Source organism: Lepus europaeus, chromosome 8 (assembly GCF_033115175.1).
Source record: "Lepus europaeus isolate LE1 chromosome 8, mLepTim1.pri, whole genome shotgun sequence".
Taxonomy (NCBI): Eukaryota; Metazoa; Chordata; class Mammalia; order Lagomorpha; family Leporidae; genus Lepus; species Lepus europaeus.
Window position 1 is genome coordinate 15,328,858 of NC_084834.1, and position 18,841 is coordinate 15,347,698.

Genomic DNA, 18,841 nt, shown 5'->3' on the forward strand with positions numbered 1-18,841 from the left:
TCTTTTAGGAAACAGTGTTCACTGTAGCCAACACCACACGGCTGCTTCCAGTTCCTGAGAATATGACCTCTTCTCTTTCGCACTAAATGCATACCAGTAAATTAAACACAGGCCATACCCATGCTGGTGTCCAGAGCATCTTACTCTTCAGCACAGTAACAGAATCTGAGGCTGTTCAGGCAAACAAACTGGAACAGAGCATCAGGGCTGCGCTCACGTCTTGCAGTACCCATAAGTTAATAAGAGGTACATATTGCAAGCAGCCAACATTTTGCCTATTTACGTCATGTGCAGACTACTGAGATGAGTTTTCACTATGAAAACACAGGTTCTAACCCAACTTGATAACAGATAAACAACTGCCTACTGGACAACTCTACTCAAATGTACATGAGTAGGGCCAGCACTGTGGCGCAGTGGGTAAGCCCACCGCCTGCAGTGCCAATATCCCATTTGGGTGCCAGTTGTAGTCCCGGCTGCCCCACTTCTGATCCAGCTCTCTGCTATGGCCTGGGAAAGCAGTAGAAGATGGCTCAAGTTTTTGGGCCCCTGCATCCACGTAGGAGACCCAGAAGAAGCTTCTGGCTCGTGGCTTCGGATTGGCACATCTCTGGCCATTGCGGCCATTAAGGGAGTGAACCAGCAGATGGAAGACTTCTCTTTGCCTCTCTCTGTAACTCTTTCAAATAAATAAATAAATCTTTTTTTTAAAAGTATATAAGCAGCTTACTCTCCACGTATACAAGCCTGACCCTACCCTCTTCCTCAACATCTTGTTCACTCAGCTGTCCAGAATGTGGAAGCCTGCCCCTCACTCCACACACTGAGCTGTAGCCAAGCCTTGCGGGATAAGCTGGGTAATGTCAACCTCCTAGTGTCCATCTCTGCAGCTATTACTTCAGTTCAGGCCTCAGGATTCTGTTTTGTTTTTAAAGTGTTTATCTACTTACTGGAAAGGCAGAGTTGTGGAGACACCCGCACTCAGAGGCAGCTTGTAGCCGCTGGTTCACCCCTCAAATGGCTCCAACAGCCGGACTGGCCAGACTGAACCAAAGAGGCTGAAACTCATCTGGGTCTCCCATGTGGCTGCAGGGACCCAAGCACTTGGATCATCTTCCACTGCTTTCCCAGGTGCATCAGCAGGGAGCTGGATCAGATGTAGAGCAGCCGGGGACTCAAACAGGTGCTCAGAGTACCACGCTGGCCTCAGTTATTTCTTAGGCAAACTACTGCTTCAACTCCTTGTCTGTTTTCTACACCATCCCACCTCTTACAACAACGGGCTCCTCGTCTCCTGCTCCCTTCCCACCCTCCGCCTCATTTCTCACCTTGCCTCTCTTTAGTCCCTATACAGGAGGACCTTGGTTTTCATTTTCCTATGGCACTCTCTTGGCCTGGTGCACGCTTATTGACCTGAAGAATGGCAGGTGTTCTTGGACCTGGCTTAATCACTCACCAACTTAAGAAGCCTTTCCAGACTCTTCAAGGGAGGACTGGTGGTCCTGTCATCTCACTGATGCCATTCTATACATTACTGGCATACATTTCTAGCCATTAACATCCTCGTCGACACTGTGTCTTAATCATATTCACGTCGCCACTGTCCAGCAATCTGGTATACAGACAGCATAGAAAGCACACGATTAAAATACCAGCTGAGGGTGGGTGTTTATCTTAGTGGTCAAAATGCTTGTGCCCTACATGGGGGTCTCTGGGTTAAATCTGGCTCTGTTTCTAAATGAAGCGAACTGTAGCTTCTTGCTAATGAAGGCAGCCATGGAAGACCAGGACTAAGTTACTGGCTCCCAGCTCTGGCCCCGGCCTGGCCCCAGGTCAGCCCTAGGCACTGCAGGCAGCTGGGGAGTGAACTAGATAATGGGAGCTCCCTGGCCCTCAAACAAACAGTAAACAAACAGAAAAAGGTGAAAAGAGTGTGTACTGATCATTTCTTCTATTTAACCATATCACCAAGATGATAACACACGCACTGTTCCCACTTTTAAATAAAAACTTAATTTATTTGAAGGCAGAGTTAAAGAGGGAAGGAGATGGCGATAGAAGGGTACCTTCCATTTGCTTTTCTCTCTCCAAATGGCTGCGACCACTGTGGCTGGGCCAGGCCAAAACCAGGAGCCAGAAACTCCATCCAGGTCTTCCACGCATGTGACAGGCACTCAATGCTGAGCCACCTTCCACTGCTTTCCCAGTGGCATTAGCAGGGAGCTGGACTGCAAAGTGGAAAGGCTGGGACACAAACGAGCACTCATATGGGACAGTGGTGCTGCAGGAGGCATCTTAACCCACTGCGCCGATGCTACACTGGCCCCCATGTACTATTCTAAACAATATTATTTTTCAAAATAGCAAACAGGTGACACATAATTTAGGGTACATATCAGAGACATCAGGCGGGTTTAAGACATGACAAGATACACTTGAAATCAGAAATGACATAAGCTGTTTTAAAATTTACCTTTCTGAAAACCTCTAAAATACTCATTTATTACATATTTCCTTACACTTAACACAAGAACACTACCAGAACAGCTACATCACTTTCGCAGTGTTAGCTGATACACTTAGATGCCTACCTTCAGCAAACCGTTTCTATGACGGATCAGGAAGACACTCACACAAGTGCTGAACCACCACAAACGTACACACTGCTCTAAGAACACCTCTATGTTAACAAAATAATTCCTAATCATTACACAGTCTGTTTGCCACAGAAGAGAAGGACTGTTCAGTAACGTGTTCACTGACCTCCACACTATTCAGAATCAGGTAGGTAGGTCTGTCCCTCACAGGAGAATCATATGAAGCAGTCTCTGGTAAAGAAATGCTTTTAAATTCTATCTTAAAAGAGACCAACTTAGGCCGGCGCCATGGCTTAACATGCTAATCCTCCACCTTGCGGCGCCGGCACACCGGGTTCTAGTCCCGGTCGGAGCGCTGGATTCTATCCCAGTTGCCCCTCTTCCAGGCCAGCTCTCTGCTGTGGCCCAGGAGTGCAGTGGAGGATGGCCCAAGTCCTTGGGCCCTGCACCTGCATGGGAGACCAGGAGAAGCACCTGGCTCCTGGTTTCGGATCAGCACGAAGTGCCGGCCGCAGCGGCCATTGGAGGGTGAACCAACGGCAAAAAGGAAGACCTTTCTCTCTGTCTCTCTCTCTCACTATCCACTCTGCCTGTCAAAAAAAAAAAAAAAAAAAAAAAAGAGAGAGAGACCAACTTAACCACTTGAACTCAGGATATTCTGGGGTATTTTCAAAGCTTAAGTTATCATTATGAAAACCTGTAAAGTCAGTAGCACTCTAAAGCTAGAAGCTGAAGGAGCCAGGATTGCTAGTACACCAGACTGCATGCTCAATATTCTCTCATTTACAAACTGGTTACAAATACAGCAGAATGTTAGAAGGCTTATTTTTGCAAACTGCTTTGGGAAAGGATATACTCAAGTGTTTTTTTAATTATTTAAATCCTTAACACACTATCTGTAAAATCCTGATTTTCTTTTCTGAGTTAACTGTTTCCTCTCATCACTCAGGAACAGAACAGAACACAGCACGGACTAGGATGTGAACGAGAGGTAATATTAAGTCAAGTATTTACACTCCCTGGGGGGATGCAGAGCTGGCTGATTTTTATTGGCTTGCAGGTCTGCTTCTCATCTCTCTGGTTCACTCAGAAGTTCTTCCGATTCTAGAGTGAGCACTGTACAATAGGAATGTATGTGATAATAGAAATATTTTATATCAGCACTGTGCCAGCAGACACAGGTGCTCTGTGAAATATGGTGAGATTGCAAAGATTAATTCTCAATTTAAATGTAAACAGTGACATGTGGCTACTGCTTACCATCTTGGACAGTACAACAGGAACCCCGGAATGCCAGGCCAATGAACTCCATTAAGTTATTTCCAATTCTGATCTGGTTCCTGCCACGCTGGCCTTGGGTTAGAAACATACTGAGGCCCGGCACTGTGGTATAGTAGGTTAAGCCACAGCCTGCAGCACCGGCATCCCATATGGACACTGGTTCGAGTCCCAGCTGCTCCACTTCCAACCCAGCTCTCTGCTATGGCCTGGGAAAGCAGTGGAAGACAGCCCAAGCACTTGGGCCCCTGCACCCATGTGGGAGACAGGAAAGAAGCTCCTGGCTTCAGATCAGCCCGGCTCTGGCAGCTGTGGCCATTAGGGGAGTGAGCCAGAGGATGGAAGACCTCGCTTGCTCTCTGCCTCTTCGTGACTCTGCCTTTCAAATAAATTTAAAAAAAAAAAAAAAGAAAGAAAGAAAGAAAGAAAAGAAACATACTGAGTTAGCCCCGCTTGCACCAAAAGTCAGACGACAGATGTGAGAGCACATCACCAGAGAAGATACACCGGAAGTCAGCACCCTTTTCCTGAGGTGTCGGATGTTGGCATTCTCCTTCCCCACTCCCCAGCCAACTCCAAGAACCTTAACTACATTAAGTTTACAATAACGACCACCACCACGATCATCATCCAAATCTTCCAAGGACACTTAGTCTTTTAGTCAATCAATTTCAAGAAAAACTCCAGAATGGGGTTTGCCTAGTGGTTGATACATGTCCCGTATCGGAGTGCCTGGGTTTAAACCCCAGCTCGTGCCCCACTTCCAGCTTCCTGCTAATGTGGTGCCTGAGAGGCAGTGGTGATGGCTCAGTCAGGTTCCTGACACTCGAGGGAGACCTGAACTGCAATTCTGGCTCCTGGCTTTGGTCCAGCCCAGCCCCGGCCACTGTGGGCATTTGTTCCTGCCGGTTTCTCAAGTAAGCAAAAAATTTAAAAAAGAAAAACTCCCATTTTAATTATTTCTACAATGTCCACCTTACGATGGAGTTGCTATGGGTATCAAATGAGATCACATAAAGTAGCAAGCAGCTAAAAATCCGATTACTGCTAGTGTGACACGGTCATTCTTTCCTCAAACACATCCTTTCCCTATTATGGCAGATGTGTGCGTGCAACATGTGTGTACACACACAAACACATGTGAAGCTGTGAAGGGCAAACAGAAATGCCCAGGACTACATATATATATATATATATATATATATATATATATTTTTTTTTTTTTTTTTGGACAGGCAGAGCGGATAGTGAGAGAGAGAGAGACAGAGAGAAAGGTCTTCCTTTTTGCCGTTGGTTCACCCTCCAATGGCCGCTGCGGCCGGCACACCGCGCTGATCCGAAGCCACGTGCTTCTCCTGGTCTCCCATGCAGGTGCAGGGCCCAAGCACTTGGGCCATCCTCCACTGCACTCCCGGGCCATAGCAGAGAGCTGGCCTGGAAGAGGGGCAACCGGGACAGAATCCGGCACCCCAACTGGGACTAGAACCCAGTGTACCGGCACCGCAAGGCGGAGGATTAGCCTGTTAAGCCACGGCGCCGGCCCTCAGGACTACATTTTTATAACTCCCATCTCTCCCCAAGATTTTGCTATGGCCCCTACCCCTGCGGTCATGTTCCAGCCTCATTCCACTGAGAACTCCATGTTAGTGAGTCAGTATCCAGGTGAGGAGTAACTGTGCTCCTCAGGTGGACTGCAATGGAGGCGAAGGTAACAGGCTCACTCAAGAACACAGAGACAAAATCACAGTCTCCCCACAAACTGCCGACGCAATAATCCGAGCTCCTTTTATTTTCCCAGTTCAAACGTAAGGCCCCTGGAAGCAGGAGACCACGTCTTCTACTTCTTTCCATGTGTCTGCACAGCAGTAACAGATCATTAGTAGATGCTTAATGGCCACTATTAAACATCATGAAGAATACAGTTCAGTATTTAAAACTTCAGTTTGCTGAGGCAGGCGTTTGGTGTAGAGGTTAAGATGGCACCTGGAGTGGGGGGCAGGGCGGGGAGCGTGCTAGTGTTGTGGCACAGCGGGTAAAGCCACTGCTTGCTATGCCGGCATCCCATATGGGCGCTGGTTTGTGTCCCGGCTGCTCCATTTCCAATCCAGCTCCCTTCTTTTTTTTTTTTTTTTTTTTTTTTTTTTGACAGGCAGAGTGGACAGTGAGAGAGAGAGACAGAGAGAAAGGTCTTCCTTTTCGGCGTTGGTTCACCCTCCAATGGCCACCGCAGCCGGCGCATCACGCTGATCCGAAACCAGGAGCCAGGTGCTTCTCTTGGTCTCCCATGGGGTGCAGGGCCCAAGCACTTGGGCCATCCTCCACTGCCGTACTGCCGTCCCGGGCCACAGCAGAGAGCTGGCCTGGAAGAGGGGCAACCGGGACAGAATCTGATGCCCCAACCGGGACTTAGAACCTGGTGTGCCGGCGCCACTAAGCGGAGGATAAGCCTGTTGAACTACGGCGCCAGCCTCAATCCAGCTCCCTTCTAATGCACCTAGGAAAGCAGTGGAGGATGGCCCATGTTCCTGGGCCCCTGTACCTATGTGGGAGACCCATAAGAAGCTCCTGAGGGGCTGGCAGCTGTGGCGCAGTGGGTTAATGCCCTGGCCTGAAGCGCCGGCATCCCGTATGGGCGCCGGTTCTAGTCCTGGCTGCTCCTCTTCCAATCCAGCTCTCTGCTACAGCCTGGGATAGCAAAGGAAGAGGGCCCAAGTGCTTGGGCCCCTGCACCCACGTGGGAGACCCAGAAGAAGCACTTGGCTCCTGGCTTCGGATCAGCGCAGCTCTGGCCGTTGTGGCCATCTGGGGAGTGAACTAGCAGATGGAAGACCTCTGTCTCTACCTCTCTCTGTAACTCTGCCTGTCAAGTAAATAAAATAAATCTTCCAAAGAAAAAAAAAGCTCCTGGTGTCACAGTGGCCTAGCTCCAGCTGTCGTGGCCATTTGGGAAGTGAACCAGCAGACAGACGACCTCTCTCCGTCTCTCCTTCTCTCTGTGACTCTGCCTTTCAAATAAATAAATAAATAAATATTTTTAAAATGTTCTTGTTTTTTTAAGATTGATTTATTTATTTGAAAGGCAGTCAGAGCTGGCGCCGTGGCTCACTTGGCTAATCCTCTGCCTGCAGCATCGGCACCCTGGGTTCTAGTCCTGGTTGGGAGCCGGGTACTAGTCCCAGTTGCTCCTCTTCCAGTCCAGCTCTCTGCTGTTGCCCAGGAGGGCAGCCCAAGTGCTTGGGTCCCTGCACCCGCATGGGAGACCCGGAAGAAGTACCCAGCTCCTGGCTTTGGATTGGTGCAGTGCCAGCTGTAGCACTGTCTATAACTCTCTCTCACTGTCTAACTTTGCCTGGCAAAAAAAAAAAAAAGGCAGAGTCACAGAGAAGCAGAGGCAGAGAGAGAGAGAGAGAGAGAGAGAGAGAGAGAGAGAGAGAGGTCTTGCATCTGCTGGTTCATTTTCCAATTGGCCACAACAGCCAGAGCTACACTCATCCAAAGCCAGGAGCTTCTTCCGGGTCTCCCACGCAGGCGCAGGGGCCCAAGGACTTGGGTCATCTTCTACTGCTTTCCCAGGCCATAACAGAGAGCTGGACTGGAAGTGGGACCCGAACTGGTGCCCACTTGGGGTGCCAGCACCGCAGGTGGCGGCCTTACCTGCTGCACCAGTGCTGGCCCCAATAAATAAATCTTAAAAAAAAAAAAAAAAGGCCGGCGCCGCGGCTCACTAGGCTAATCCTCCGCCTTGCGGCGCCGGCACACCGGGTTCTAGTCCCGGTCGGGGCACCGATCCTGTCCCGGTTGCCCCTCTTCCAGGCCAGCTCTCTGCTATGGCCCGGGAGTGCAGTGGAGGATGGCCCAAGTGCTTGGGCCCTGCACCCCATGGGAGACCAGGAGAAGCACCTGGCTCCTGCCATCGGAACAGCGCGGTGCGCCGGCCGCAGCGCGCTACCGCGGCGGCCATTGGAGGGTGAACCAACGGCAAAAAGGAAGACCTTTCTCTCTGTTTCTCTCTCTCTCACTGTCCACTCTGCCTGTCAAAAAAAAAAAAAAAAAAAAAAGTGGCAACTTGGGATGCTGAAGTCCCGTTATCAGAGCCTGGATCTGAGTCCTGGCTCCACATCTGATTCCACCTTTTTGCAGGTAGATTCCCCGAGTGGCAGCAGGTGCTGGCTCCGATGGTCAGATCTGCCACCCACACGGGAGGCTCAGCAGGAGACGGGAGAGCTCTCTGTCTTCAAAATAAATTAAATTGAAATTTAAACAATTCATCTTGCAAGTAACTGCCCTGGAACACATACTATGTGACACTGACCCTTCAAATATGTCAAAAGAGAAATACCTGTAAATCAGCTTCTTAATAAAACATCAACATCTTCATCAAAAAGGGACAACCCTGAAGTCAAGGCTCATGAACGTTCTTCGGCTGTAGGCAAAATCTGGTGTCAGGGTATTTGTTTCCCAGCCCTGTCAGGGCATCGGCAACTTCCACCAGATTCTTAATGAAAAACAAAGACGTCTCAAAGCTTAGTAACTACTACTTCTGCACCTGGCCTGAAGGTATACTCTCGAATTCTGAAAGCGTGTTTAAAAATCAAACGACAGGACAGTATGAGTATAGGTAGTTACTCGTGGCATGCTGGGGGTGGTGGGGGAGAGCACCAAGAGGACTTCTGGGCACTGATAATATCTATTTGATTTGGGTGCTGGTTACAAAGGAGTGTTTACCTTGTAAAAAAAATCCATCAAGCTGAACACTTGGGATTTTTGTCCCTACCTGTAGGCAAATGAGATTTCAATAAGAAGTTAAAAATATATAACAAAGACATCACTTAAAACAGAAAGGACACCAGTAGAGACTTTAAAAGAGAAGTCCTTAAAACGGATGCACCCGCAGAGGCCCCCCCCCCCCCCCCCCGTCAGAGTGGAGCTGGGATCTCAGGCCGCCAGCCTGCGAGTGACTGAGGTCTGCAGAGGACCACTCCAGGGAACTGGAAAGCAGGCCTTGAAGCCGACCGCAGTACCCGCTGACAGCTCACCTTAAAGGGGAGCCCAGAACCCTCCAGATGAGCCACTCCCAGATAATAAACGTTCGGTGTTTAAAAAAAAGATGCGATTTCAAAGATCCTCTTCCTCACAATAATGAGGCGAGCAAAGTAGGCCCAGCAGTTGTACCTACAGAGAGCCATTAGCTTATTGATTTAAATTGGCAACTCTGCCTCCTCAAAGGACTGTGCTACAACACTGCTCTCAAAACCCAACTAGGAAAGAAAACACAGCTGGCGAAGATGCACATCAATTTCTGGATCAAATGGAAGCTCCTTTCTCTGTAAGACAGAGCAGGGGTCTTCTTGATATGTCTTCCCACTCCACCCATGTAAATTAGAGACCATCCATCACAGTAATGTAGCTGGTGTTTTACTGTGTAAGTGCTCAAATGATACTACTTGCATATATATATATATATATATATATGTATATATTCCTTCATTTTTCTCAAGGCATTTCTCAAGAGAAAATATACTAAAGGTCAAAGTTACGAAGTAAGCATGAATATGTTCTTTAGTTTATCTGCAAGGCAGAGAGAGAGAGTGAGAGAAAACAAGCGCCCCCCCACCTGCTGGCTCACTCCCCAAATGCCTGCAAAGCCAGGAGCTGGCAACTCTGTGCAGGTCTCCCATGTGGATGGATGCCAGAAACTCAATTCCTTGAGCTGTAGTCAGGAGCTGCAGCTCAAACCCAGGTACTCTGATATGGGATGTGAGGGTCTTTACCATTAGGCCACATGCCTGCCTCAATATGTTCTTTTAAAACATAGGCAGGGGGCCGGCACTCTGGTGTAGCAGGTAAAGCCGCTGCCTGCAGTGCTGGCATCCCATTTGGGCGCTGGTTCGTATCCTGGCTGCTCCACTTCCAATCCAGCTCTCTGCTATGGCCTGGGATAGCAGTAGAAGATGGCCCAAGTCCTTGGGCCCCTGCACCCACATGGAGGAGGCTCCTGGCTTTGGATCGGGGCAGCTTCAGCGGTTGCGGCCATCTGGGGAGTGAACCAGCAGATGGAAGACCTCTCTCTCTCTTCTCTTTCTCTGCCTTTCTTTAACTCTGCCTTTCAAATGAAATAAATAAATCTTTAAAAAAAAAACAAACAAAAAAAACATAGACAGTATTACTCCCATGAATCCACAAAAAAGCTAGATCCAGGCTGTCAGGAAGAGTTGCAGGTGAGGGAGGGATGTGGCTATTCCAACAGCATCCAACACGACGCGGCCCATGTGGCAATCAGCACACTCATGCTAACTTGTGCTTCCGAATGCGACCCTCAGCAGCCTACCCAGTGTCCTCTCACTCTGAATCTTCCGCAGAGGGCCTTGCACACACCAAGCAAATTCTGGGACTGTATTATTTTAACCGAAAAAGTTACAGAAGTTACTGTTATTTCCACTGAAAATTCTCCAAGCTGTCCAGGACTCCCTTCCCAAAATGGACTACCCATGGTGAAAGCCGCAGAGACAACCAGGTTTTGCCATGATCTGGCTAAATTTCTGCACCCTTGCTACATTTTAACCTGCTAGCAGTCACACCAGCAGTCAATGTTTAATCACTGCATGTGGAACGCAAACCCAGGGCTACTTTGAAATTATTCTGTACTACAGCAGCAATGCAGAGAGCAGCCAGCAACACCCGAAGACTGCGGGTGAAGCCCTGGGAACAGCACGCTCCACACAAACCCCCAGAATTACTCACGTGTAATGATTACACAGTTCACACACTCAAGTCAAACCCAACTCAGACGTTTCCCCTTTTCCTCCCAAGCTCCACTGCTGAAGCCAACACTCTCCTCGTCCTCCACGGAGGGCTGTGCTGCTGCCCTGCCACGACCAGCCAGCATGGAAGACGCGGAACCCTCAGCATCTTCATTCGACCTGAGGTTTGTCTCTGCAGTGCAAGGAGGGCCAACTGAAGATGACTGGAAACAAAATGAATCTGCGCCCGTCCTTGCCTGGCAATGCTTTGCAAGCCCAGCCTCTCTGGTGGGAGTTAGATAAGGTTATCTGGAGCCAAGAGTAAGAAACCCCATCACGCGGGCCAGCGCCATGGCTCACTTGGTAAAACCTCTGCCTGCAGCGCCGGCATCCCAAATGGGCACTGGGTTCTAGTCCCGGTTGCCCCTCTTCCAGTCCAGCTCTCTGCTGTGGCCCGGGAAGGCAGTGGAGCACGGCCCAGGTGCTTGGGCCCTGCACCCGCATGGGAGACCAACAGGAAGTTCTTGGCTCCTGATCGGCACAGTGCCGGCCGTGGTGGCCATTTGGGGGGTGAACCAAGGGAAGGAAGACCTCTTTCTGTCTCTCTCTGTCTATAACTCTGTCAACAACAAAAAAAAAAAGAGAAAGAAGAAGAAAACCCATCACAGCAATGGGTTGCTTCAGGCCATTGTCTACAGACAGGGCTAGGAGACAAATCAGATGCTATCATTCTTCCCTTAGTGAAGTTTTATTTATGGCACTTAAAACCTTCAGTAAGGTACACATTCTAAGGGCCCGCAGTGTGGTATAGTAGCTAAGCCTCCACCTGCGGCGCTGGCATCGCACTGGGCGCTGGTTGAGTCCCAGCTGCTCCACTTCCGGATCCAGCTCCCTGCTAATGTGGGAGGCTGGGAAGGCAGTGGAGAATGATCCAAGTGCTTGGGCCCCTGCACCCACACAGAAGACCCCAAAGAAGCTCCTGGTGCCCAATCAGCCCAGCTCCAGCCGCTGCGGCCATCTGGAGTGAACCAGCGGATGAAAGTCCTCTATCTCTTCCCTTCTCTGTAACTCTGCCTCTCAAATAAATACTATTAAAAAAAAAAAAAAGATACCTGTACTAAGAGAGATGGCGTGCAATACTTCAGCCTTCACATGGCACTTGCTCAGCATCAACTCTAACAAAGTTGAGAAAAGTACGAGACACCATGATTCAACTACGCAGTTCTACGTACCCAAGTTCCACACCACCAGCATCTTGATCTGGGACGGACTCTGAGAACTTCACTTTCCAGCGGTGCTAGGAGCATCCCGCCTCGTGGCTCTGCTGACCGGCCTCTGCTGGGGCCTTGCGTCTACCTGCTCTTCCCACCTGGGGCATGGCACACCTTTCCCGAGAGGCTTTTCTGCCACCATGAAGTCTCAAAGTATCCAACACCAAAGTGGTCCCCAAAGGAAAGCAAGCTGTCCTGTTCTAAAGAGGAAAAATTCATTCACAAATGCATCCTGTTGACAGAAGGACCACTAACCACCGATCTGGAGTAACACGTCACAGCTCTTGAAGGCAAATAAAGGGGACTGGTGTGTGGCCTAGCGGGTAAAGCTGCAGCCTGCAGTGCCGGCCTCCCACATGGGCAATGGTTCCCGTTCCGGCTGCTCCACTTCCCATCCAGCTCTCTGCCATGGCCTGGGAAAGCAGTAGAAGATGGCCCAAGTCCTTGGGCCCCTGCACCCACGTGGGAGACCTGGAAGATGCTCCTGGCTTCCGCCTGGCCCAGTGCTGGCAGATGTGGCCATCTGGGGAGTGAACCAGCGGATGGTAGATCTGTCTCTCCTCCTTTCTCTCTGTTACTCTTTTAAATAAACAAATATTTTTTAAAAAGTAAACAAAGAGTAAAAATAACACAGTGTCCAACATACTCCCCTTCGATGTGAAAAGTTCATAACTTCTTGGGACTGGCGCTGTGGTGCAACGGGTTAAAGTCCTGGCCTGAAATGCCAGCATCCCATATGGGCGCCGGTTCTGGTCCTGGCTGCTCCACTTCTGATCCAGCTCTCTGCTGTAGCCTGGGAAAGCAGTAGAAGATGGCCCAAGTCCTTGGGTCCCTGCACCCACGTGGGAGACCCAGAAGCTCCTGGCTCCTGGCTTCGAATCGGCGCAGCTCCAGCTGTTGTGGCCAATTGGGGAGTGAAGCATCAGATGGAAGACCTCCCTCTCTGTGCCTTTGCCTATCTGTGTAACTCTGACTTTAAATAAATAAATAAGTCTTTATTAAACAAAAAAGTTAGCAACTTCTCATCTCGGTTATCTGTTTTGGGTCTCCATACTAAAATTCAAACAGCCCCTCCATGGAGCAAACAACACAATGAACACTGCTTTGACATATTCCACTTCCTCACAGGGATAACAACATTTCTGCTTCCAAAATGGGAATCACACTGAGAGTTCATTCCCGACAGGAGACAGAACAGATGCATATTCATGAAAAGTACCGTGGCTCAACAGGCTAATCCTCCGCCTAGCGGCGCCGGCACACCAGGTTCTAGTCCTGGTCAGGGTGCCGGATTCTATCCCGGTTGCCCCTCTTCCAGGCCAGCTCTCTGCTGTGGCCCGGGACGGCAGTACGGCAGTGGAGGATGGCCCAAGTGCTTGGGCCCTGCACCCGCATGGGAGACCAGGAGAAGCACCTGGCTCCTGCCATTGGATCAGCGTGGTGCGCCGGCCGCGGCGGCCATTGGAGGGTGAACCAACGGCAAAAGGAAGACCTTTCTCTCTGTCTCTCTCACTGTCCACTCTGCCTGTCCAAAATAAAAAATAAATAATAAATAAATTAAATTGAAAAGTACTGCCTTCCCCTGCACCCCACAGCATCACCGGGAAAGGCTACCAGCTACTGGGAGCAGGTTCTGGAGTGCTCAGGAACACTGGGTCCTCCCCCAGAGGTATGACCCCCGGATTCCCATCCCCAGACTCCGGTCCGCGCAGCCTGACAAGTCCTCACCCAAGCCACTCGTGAGTCTCGCTTCCGCGACTCCTTGAAGTGACTTAAGGAGCCAACTTGTGCCTACTTACTCTGAACGTACAAAATAAAGCCGTTTCATAAACCCGCAGGCTTCTTAGAGGACAGCTACAGGCGCAAGGTGCCACGCTGCTGTCACTACTGTTGCCGCCTTGGGTGCACCGTGCTGAACGAGGCCACGGTGCCGGCCTTCCAACTCCACGCGTCTCGCGGCGAAGTTTCTGGGTGCCACTGCGCCCTCACGCTTTGCAGACCCAACCCTCCAAGTCCCGGACGCATCCGCAGCCAGCCCGGTCCCCTCTAAGGGGCGAAGGCGACACTTCCCGCAGACCCAGACCTGCACGGCGGGTTCCAGAGGCGCCCCGGCCACGGTCACAGGAGCGCGGGACGCGGGGCGCGGAGGGCAGGAACTTCGTGCAGGCTGCAGGCCCGGGCGCTGCACGGCCCCCTGCCAGGGCCCTGGGCTCGCGCGGACACACCCCCCGCACCGCGACACGCAGGGTGGGCGCGAGGGGGCCGGAGGAGGCGGGAAGCCGCGTGGGGAGCGGGGCGGCCCGCGCGGGCTCCTCTTTTTGTTAGCGTGGGGGGGGGGGCGGGCGGCGGGGACCCCTCCTCCCGCGTGTGCGTGTGCGGGGCGTGGGGGAGGCGCCGAGGACTCGCGCGGAGGCCTCCCTCCGGCGGGGCAGGCACGGGGCTGCCGAGCGGCGTGGGCCGAGCGCGCCGGGGCCCTGCCCCTGCGGCCCCTGCGGCCCCGCCGGCCGGGCGCGAGGGGATGGCAGAGGCCCCCGCTGCGGCCCGGGAGGCGGGAAAGGCCCCGGGGCCCCGGGGCGGCGGCGGCGCGGCCTCGCGAGCCCGAGGGCCGCGTGCGCCCCCCGCCCCGCTGCGCGCCCCCGCCCCACTCGCCGCTGCTCTCACCTGCACATGATCCGCCATTTTGCTCCATTCATGCTCCTCTCCGGCCCCCCCCTCCCCCCCGGCGCGCACCTCGGCCGGGGCCGCCGCCGCCGCCGCCGCCGCCGCTGCCGCCGCCGCCGCCGTCGCCGCCGCGCCTGCGCGCTGGGGGCCCGTCGCGCTGCGCTCGCGGCGTAGCGTCGCTCGGCTGCGCAGGCCGCGGCGCGCGAGCCCGGGTTGGAGACTGCGCAGCGGCGCCGGGACGGCGTCGAGGCGCGCGCGACGTCAGCGGCCCGGGGACGCACGCCGGGCCGGGGGCGCCGGGGGAACAAAGCTTTGTTTACATGGGGCTTAAAGGGGCCGCGCCGCTCGGGCGGGCCGGGCCGGGCTGCGGCGCCGCCTCTGCCGGCGGGCGCCCGCGGGGGCCGCGTTCCCCGGAGGACGCGCTCCTGGGTCTGTGGCCGTCCTGGCTCCGGCGCTGGCCCGCGCGGAGAGAGGGGCAGCACGCGCAGCCTCCCGGGGGGCTCCGAGGCTGGGGTCCCTGTCCCTGCTGGCGCCACGGAGCGCCGCCCTCCGGCTTCCCCGTGTGACCGGGGCTGCCCCGGGCCGTGCACAGCGGGTGGGGGCGAGTGGCCCTCCACTCCGGGGGTGCGGTGGCCTGGCCCTGGGCGACCGTGGCCGCCGCTGCCGGCCTCCTTTCCGGTGCGTCTTCCTGGTTGCTCAAGGTAGGACGCACCTACAAACTACACTTCCCAGGTGTCCCTGCAGCTGGGGGTTTGCTGCGCTGGCTTAGACCGCCAATAGGATCGATTTAGGGGATTTGCGAGGCAGGAGCGAGGCAGAGCTGCTGACCGCTGCTTCTGGCAAGCCCGGCCCCGGAGATGTCCAATCCTGGAGCGCCATGCGTGCCAGGAGACAGGGGCGGCGGGGTCGGAGCCTGAACCGATTGCTCTGCCGCGGAGCGTTCCCGGAGCCACAACTGCACCGGCAACCTTTGCGTTCCCTGCTTGACCGGCTGGAGCAGAGGTGACCGCGTCCTGCCGCCCTAGGCCCAGAACTGTCCGGGCTCATCCACCCTGCACCTCACCCGCTCGGCGCTTGCTGTGGCTCTCACTGCCCTGCCTCACCGGCTCACAAAACAGACGCCCCGGAGTTATCTGGATTCCTCAAGGCGCGCACGCACTCAGCCAATCTGCTGGCAAGCCCGGTTGAATCTGTGGCTGACACACACCCACCCAGATCTGGCCGCCGCGAACACCCCACCCGGGCCACCGCTACGTTTCTCCTGGGCTCTGGTTGTAGACTGCAGTTTCCCTGCCTGCTGCCTTGCTCCCGGATAAGCTGCTATCCCTACAGCCGCGGGACAGCAGTGTTGCTTCTATTGTAGTCCAGATAATTCACACCGCTGCTTAAAATCCTGGACCTGCCGTTGCATTGAGAGCCCAAGTCTTTGCCCAGCCCGAGAGGCCACCTGTCCATCCTGACCTCCTCTCTCCCATATCCCCTCTTGCTCAACGTGCTCTGGTCATTCTGGCCTTCCCTGCAGTTCCTCCTAGGCAGGGTGTTCCTGCCCCAGGACCTTTGCACTCACAGTAACTCCTGCCGGGAGTGCTGTATTCGGGCCTCAGCTGTCACCCCAGAGGAGTCTTCTCCCCGCCGTCTGGAAAGTTGTCCCGACCTCATCAGTGTCCTCGGCACTGACCCCTGTTCATGTGACGTGACCCACATAGTCTTCTCATTATCAGGCTCACCAGCTCGAACTGCACAAAGAAAATAGAGATTCTGTTTGTTTGTCTTATTTATCCTGTGTCCCTAGTACCTCAACAGAGAGCTGGTGTTCAGTAAATGATTTTTTTTTAATATTCAAAAGGCAGGGTTACAGAGAGACAGAGGCAGAGAGAGAGAGAGAGAGAGAGAGAGAGAGAGAGTCTTCCATCCGCTGATTCACTCCCCAGATGACTGCAATGGCCGGAGCTGCACCAATCAGGAGCCAGGAGCTTCTTCCTGGTCTCTCACGTGGGAGCAGGGGCCCAAGCACTGGGGCCATCTTCCACTGCTTTCCCAGGCCACAGCAGAGAGCTGGATGGGAAGTGGAGCAGCCAGGACTAGAACCGGTGCCCATGTGGGATGCTGGCACTGCAGGCAGCAGCTTTACCTGCTACGCCACAGCACCAGCCCCAGTAAATGATTGTTGACTGTCACTTCTTTGTGTCTCATTCTGGGGTATGGGCCCGGGGCTCATATTGAACATTAAGCCCTTGAAGTTTTATGTCAGTGTTAGGTAAGATCTCTAGGCTCTCCTCTGTCTTAGAGCTGGGAGAAGCGATGGACGCAATGGCGAGAGGGGGTGCAGGCCCAGAAAGAAACTGGGCTTGAGCTTCCCCCCATGGCCAGGAGCCAGTGGGGGTGCAGGAGGCACAGATGGGACCTTGCGGAACCTCTGCACACCTGCTCCTCTGCTCCGTCCTTGGTCCGCTCGCTACCCATCCTGCATGTCTTCTTGCGGGGTGCCAGAGCTGCTCCTCGGGGAGCTGCCCCCTTGTACACCTGTTGCTGGCCACCTGATCCCCCAGCCAGCGGGAGAGCCGGAGGCAGTCTCTGCTTCTTTCTTCACTCAAGTCCTTCGTGTGGGGTCCGTTATCATCCCTGCAGGAGAACAGGACCGGGAAGTGCAAAGTTCTTGGAGCCCTGGTTTCTGACCTGTGTTGAGTCCTCTCTCCTGCTGAGAGAAACCACTATGAAAGAAAGGGTCCCAGCAGCCCAGCCGATACCTGAGGCACGCGTGGGGTCTAGGGTGCCCCTTCCTTTCCAGTCGAAGCAAAGAGTTGTCAAGTCCCACCTGTGCCGCGTGGAAGACACTGTAGGATCCTTTGCACCACTTTCTCTTCCCCTCACTGATGCCTGGAATGCCTAGGGCCTCCCTCTACTTCTCTGCCCCTCTTTTGTGTCTTAGAGCAGTCTGGGGCCCCTGTGCCCAGGATTGCCCTGTCCTGGGTGAACACTCCTCTCGAGGGGCCCCAGGAGGAGTCGCAAGGGCCTCCGAAGGCCACAGCTGTGTGGCTGTGTGGCCCTCTTGCTGCAGGCTGGGGATATGGACCAAGTCGGGCAAGGAGGGGGAAGGGGTGCTTGCCTTACCTGGGGCTCAGGCCTCCAGGTGTCAAGTGTTGGTGTCATCTGGTAAACTCGGGTGCCCCCCTGTGGTTCCGGGTGGAATGTGACCGCCTGGGCCATGAGAGCGCCGGAGAACCAAGGCTCTGTGGGGTTGGAGCGCAAAGCTGCCGCAGAACTGGCGCTTTCAGTAAGATCTGCCCCAGAGTTCCAAGGGCAGCCCTCAGGGGGGCCTCACACGCCCCTCCCCACCCCTCCGCAGGCGGCGCTGGGTCTCCTTTGGGACTAGTGACACAGAACCACAGAACGGGCCGTGTCCCATCTCCATGCTCCTAACCACGTCCCCAGGTGCGTGCGTCTCCCCTAACAGTGGCTTAGTCTCCCTTGGGCTGGGGGCTCAGCCTGTGCTAACTAACCCATGTGGCAGAGCTGCAGGTGACTGAGCACTGAGCACCCCCTCCACAGACCTCAGCCATCCCAGGAGCTTGGATTTCTCAAGGCAAGCAATTCATCTACTTGCACAGGGTCTGGATTCCAACTGGGGGCCCAACAAAACTGAACTAAAGAGCCGGAGCCGGGGCCTGTCTGCGACACTGGCATCCCGTGTGGTTTCTGGTTGGTGTCCCTGCTGCTCCACTTCTGATCCTGCTCTCTGCGATGGCCTGGGAAAGCAGCAGAAGATGGCCCAAGTGCTTGGGCCGCTGCACCCACGTGGGAGACCCAGACAATGCTCCTGGCTCCTGCCTGGCACAGCCCTGGCTGTTTTGGCCATTTGGAGAGTGAACCAGCAGAAGGATGATCTCCGTCTCTCCTTGTCTGTAACTCTGCCTTTCAGAAAATCAATCAATCAACCAGGAACCCTGGGCTTTGCGTCCTCCTCAGCCTCCCAGCTGGCTCTGCGGCTCTCAGCAAGCTACCAGCGGGTGTGTTCAGACCTGGTCTGCCTTTGTTGGGTGACTGTGTGGCTGGTGAACGTGAACTGTGAAGCATTTTAGAATATGTATGGAGCCGGCACTGCGGCTCAATAGGCTAATCCTCCGCCTTGTGGCGCCGGCACACTGGGTTCTAGTCCTGGTCAGGGCACCAGATTCTGTGTCGGTTGCTCCTCTTCCAGGCCAGCTCTCTGCTATGGCCCGGGAAGGCAGTGGAGGATGGCCCAAGTGCTTGGGCCCTGCACCCCATGGGAGACCAGGAGAAGCACCTGGCTCCT

General features: G+C 53.8%; 1 protein-coding gene across 1 annotated transcript in view; it reads right to left on the reverse strand.

The window, feature by feature from the left end:
• The window catches only part of XPO7 (exportin 7), a 98,738-nt gene extending 84,107 nt beyond the window's left edge, over window positions 1–14,631 (reverse strand). The window contains exon 1 of the mRNA XM_062199418.1: window positions 14,548–14,631. Within this exon, the coding sequence (XP_062055402.1) occupies window positions 14,548–14,565 (18 nt within the window). The 5' untranslated portion in view covers window positions 14,566–14,631. The remainder of the gene's footprint in view (window positions 1–14,547) is intronic.
• Between the last annotated feature and the right edge of the window lie 4,210 nt (window positions 14,632–18,841).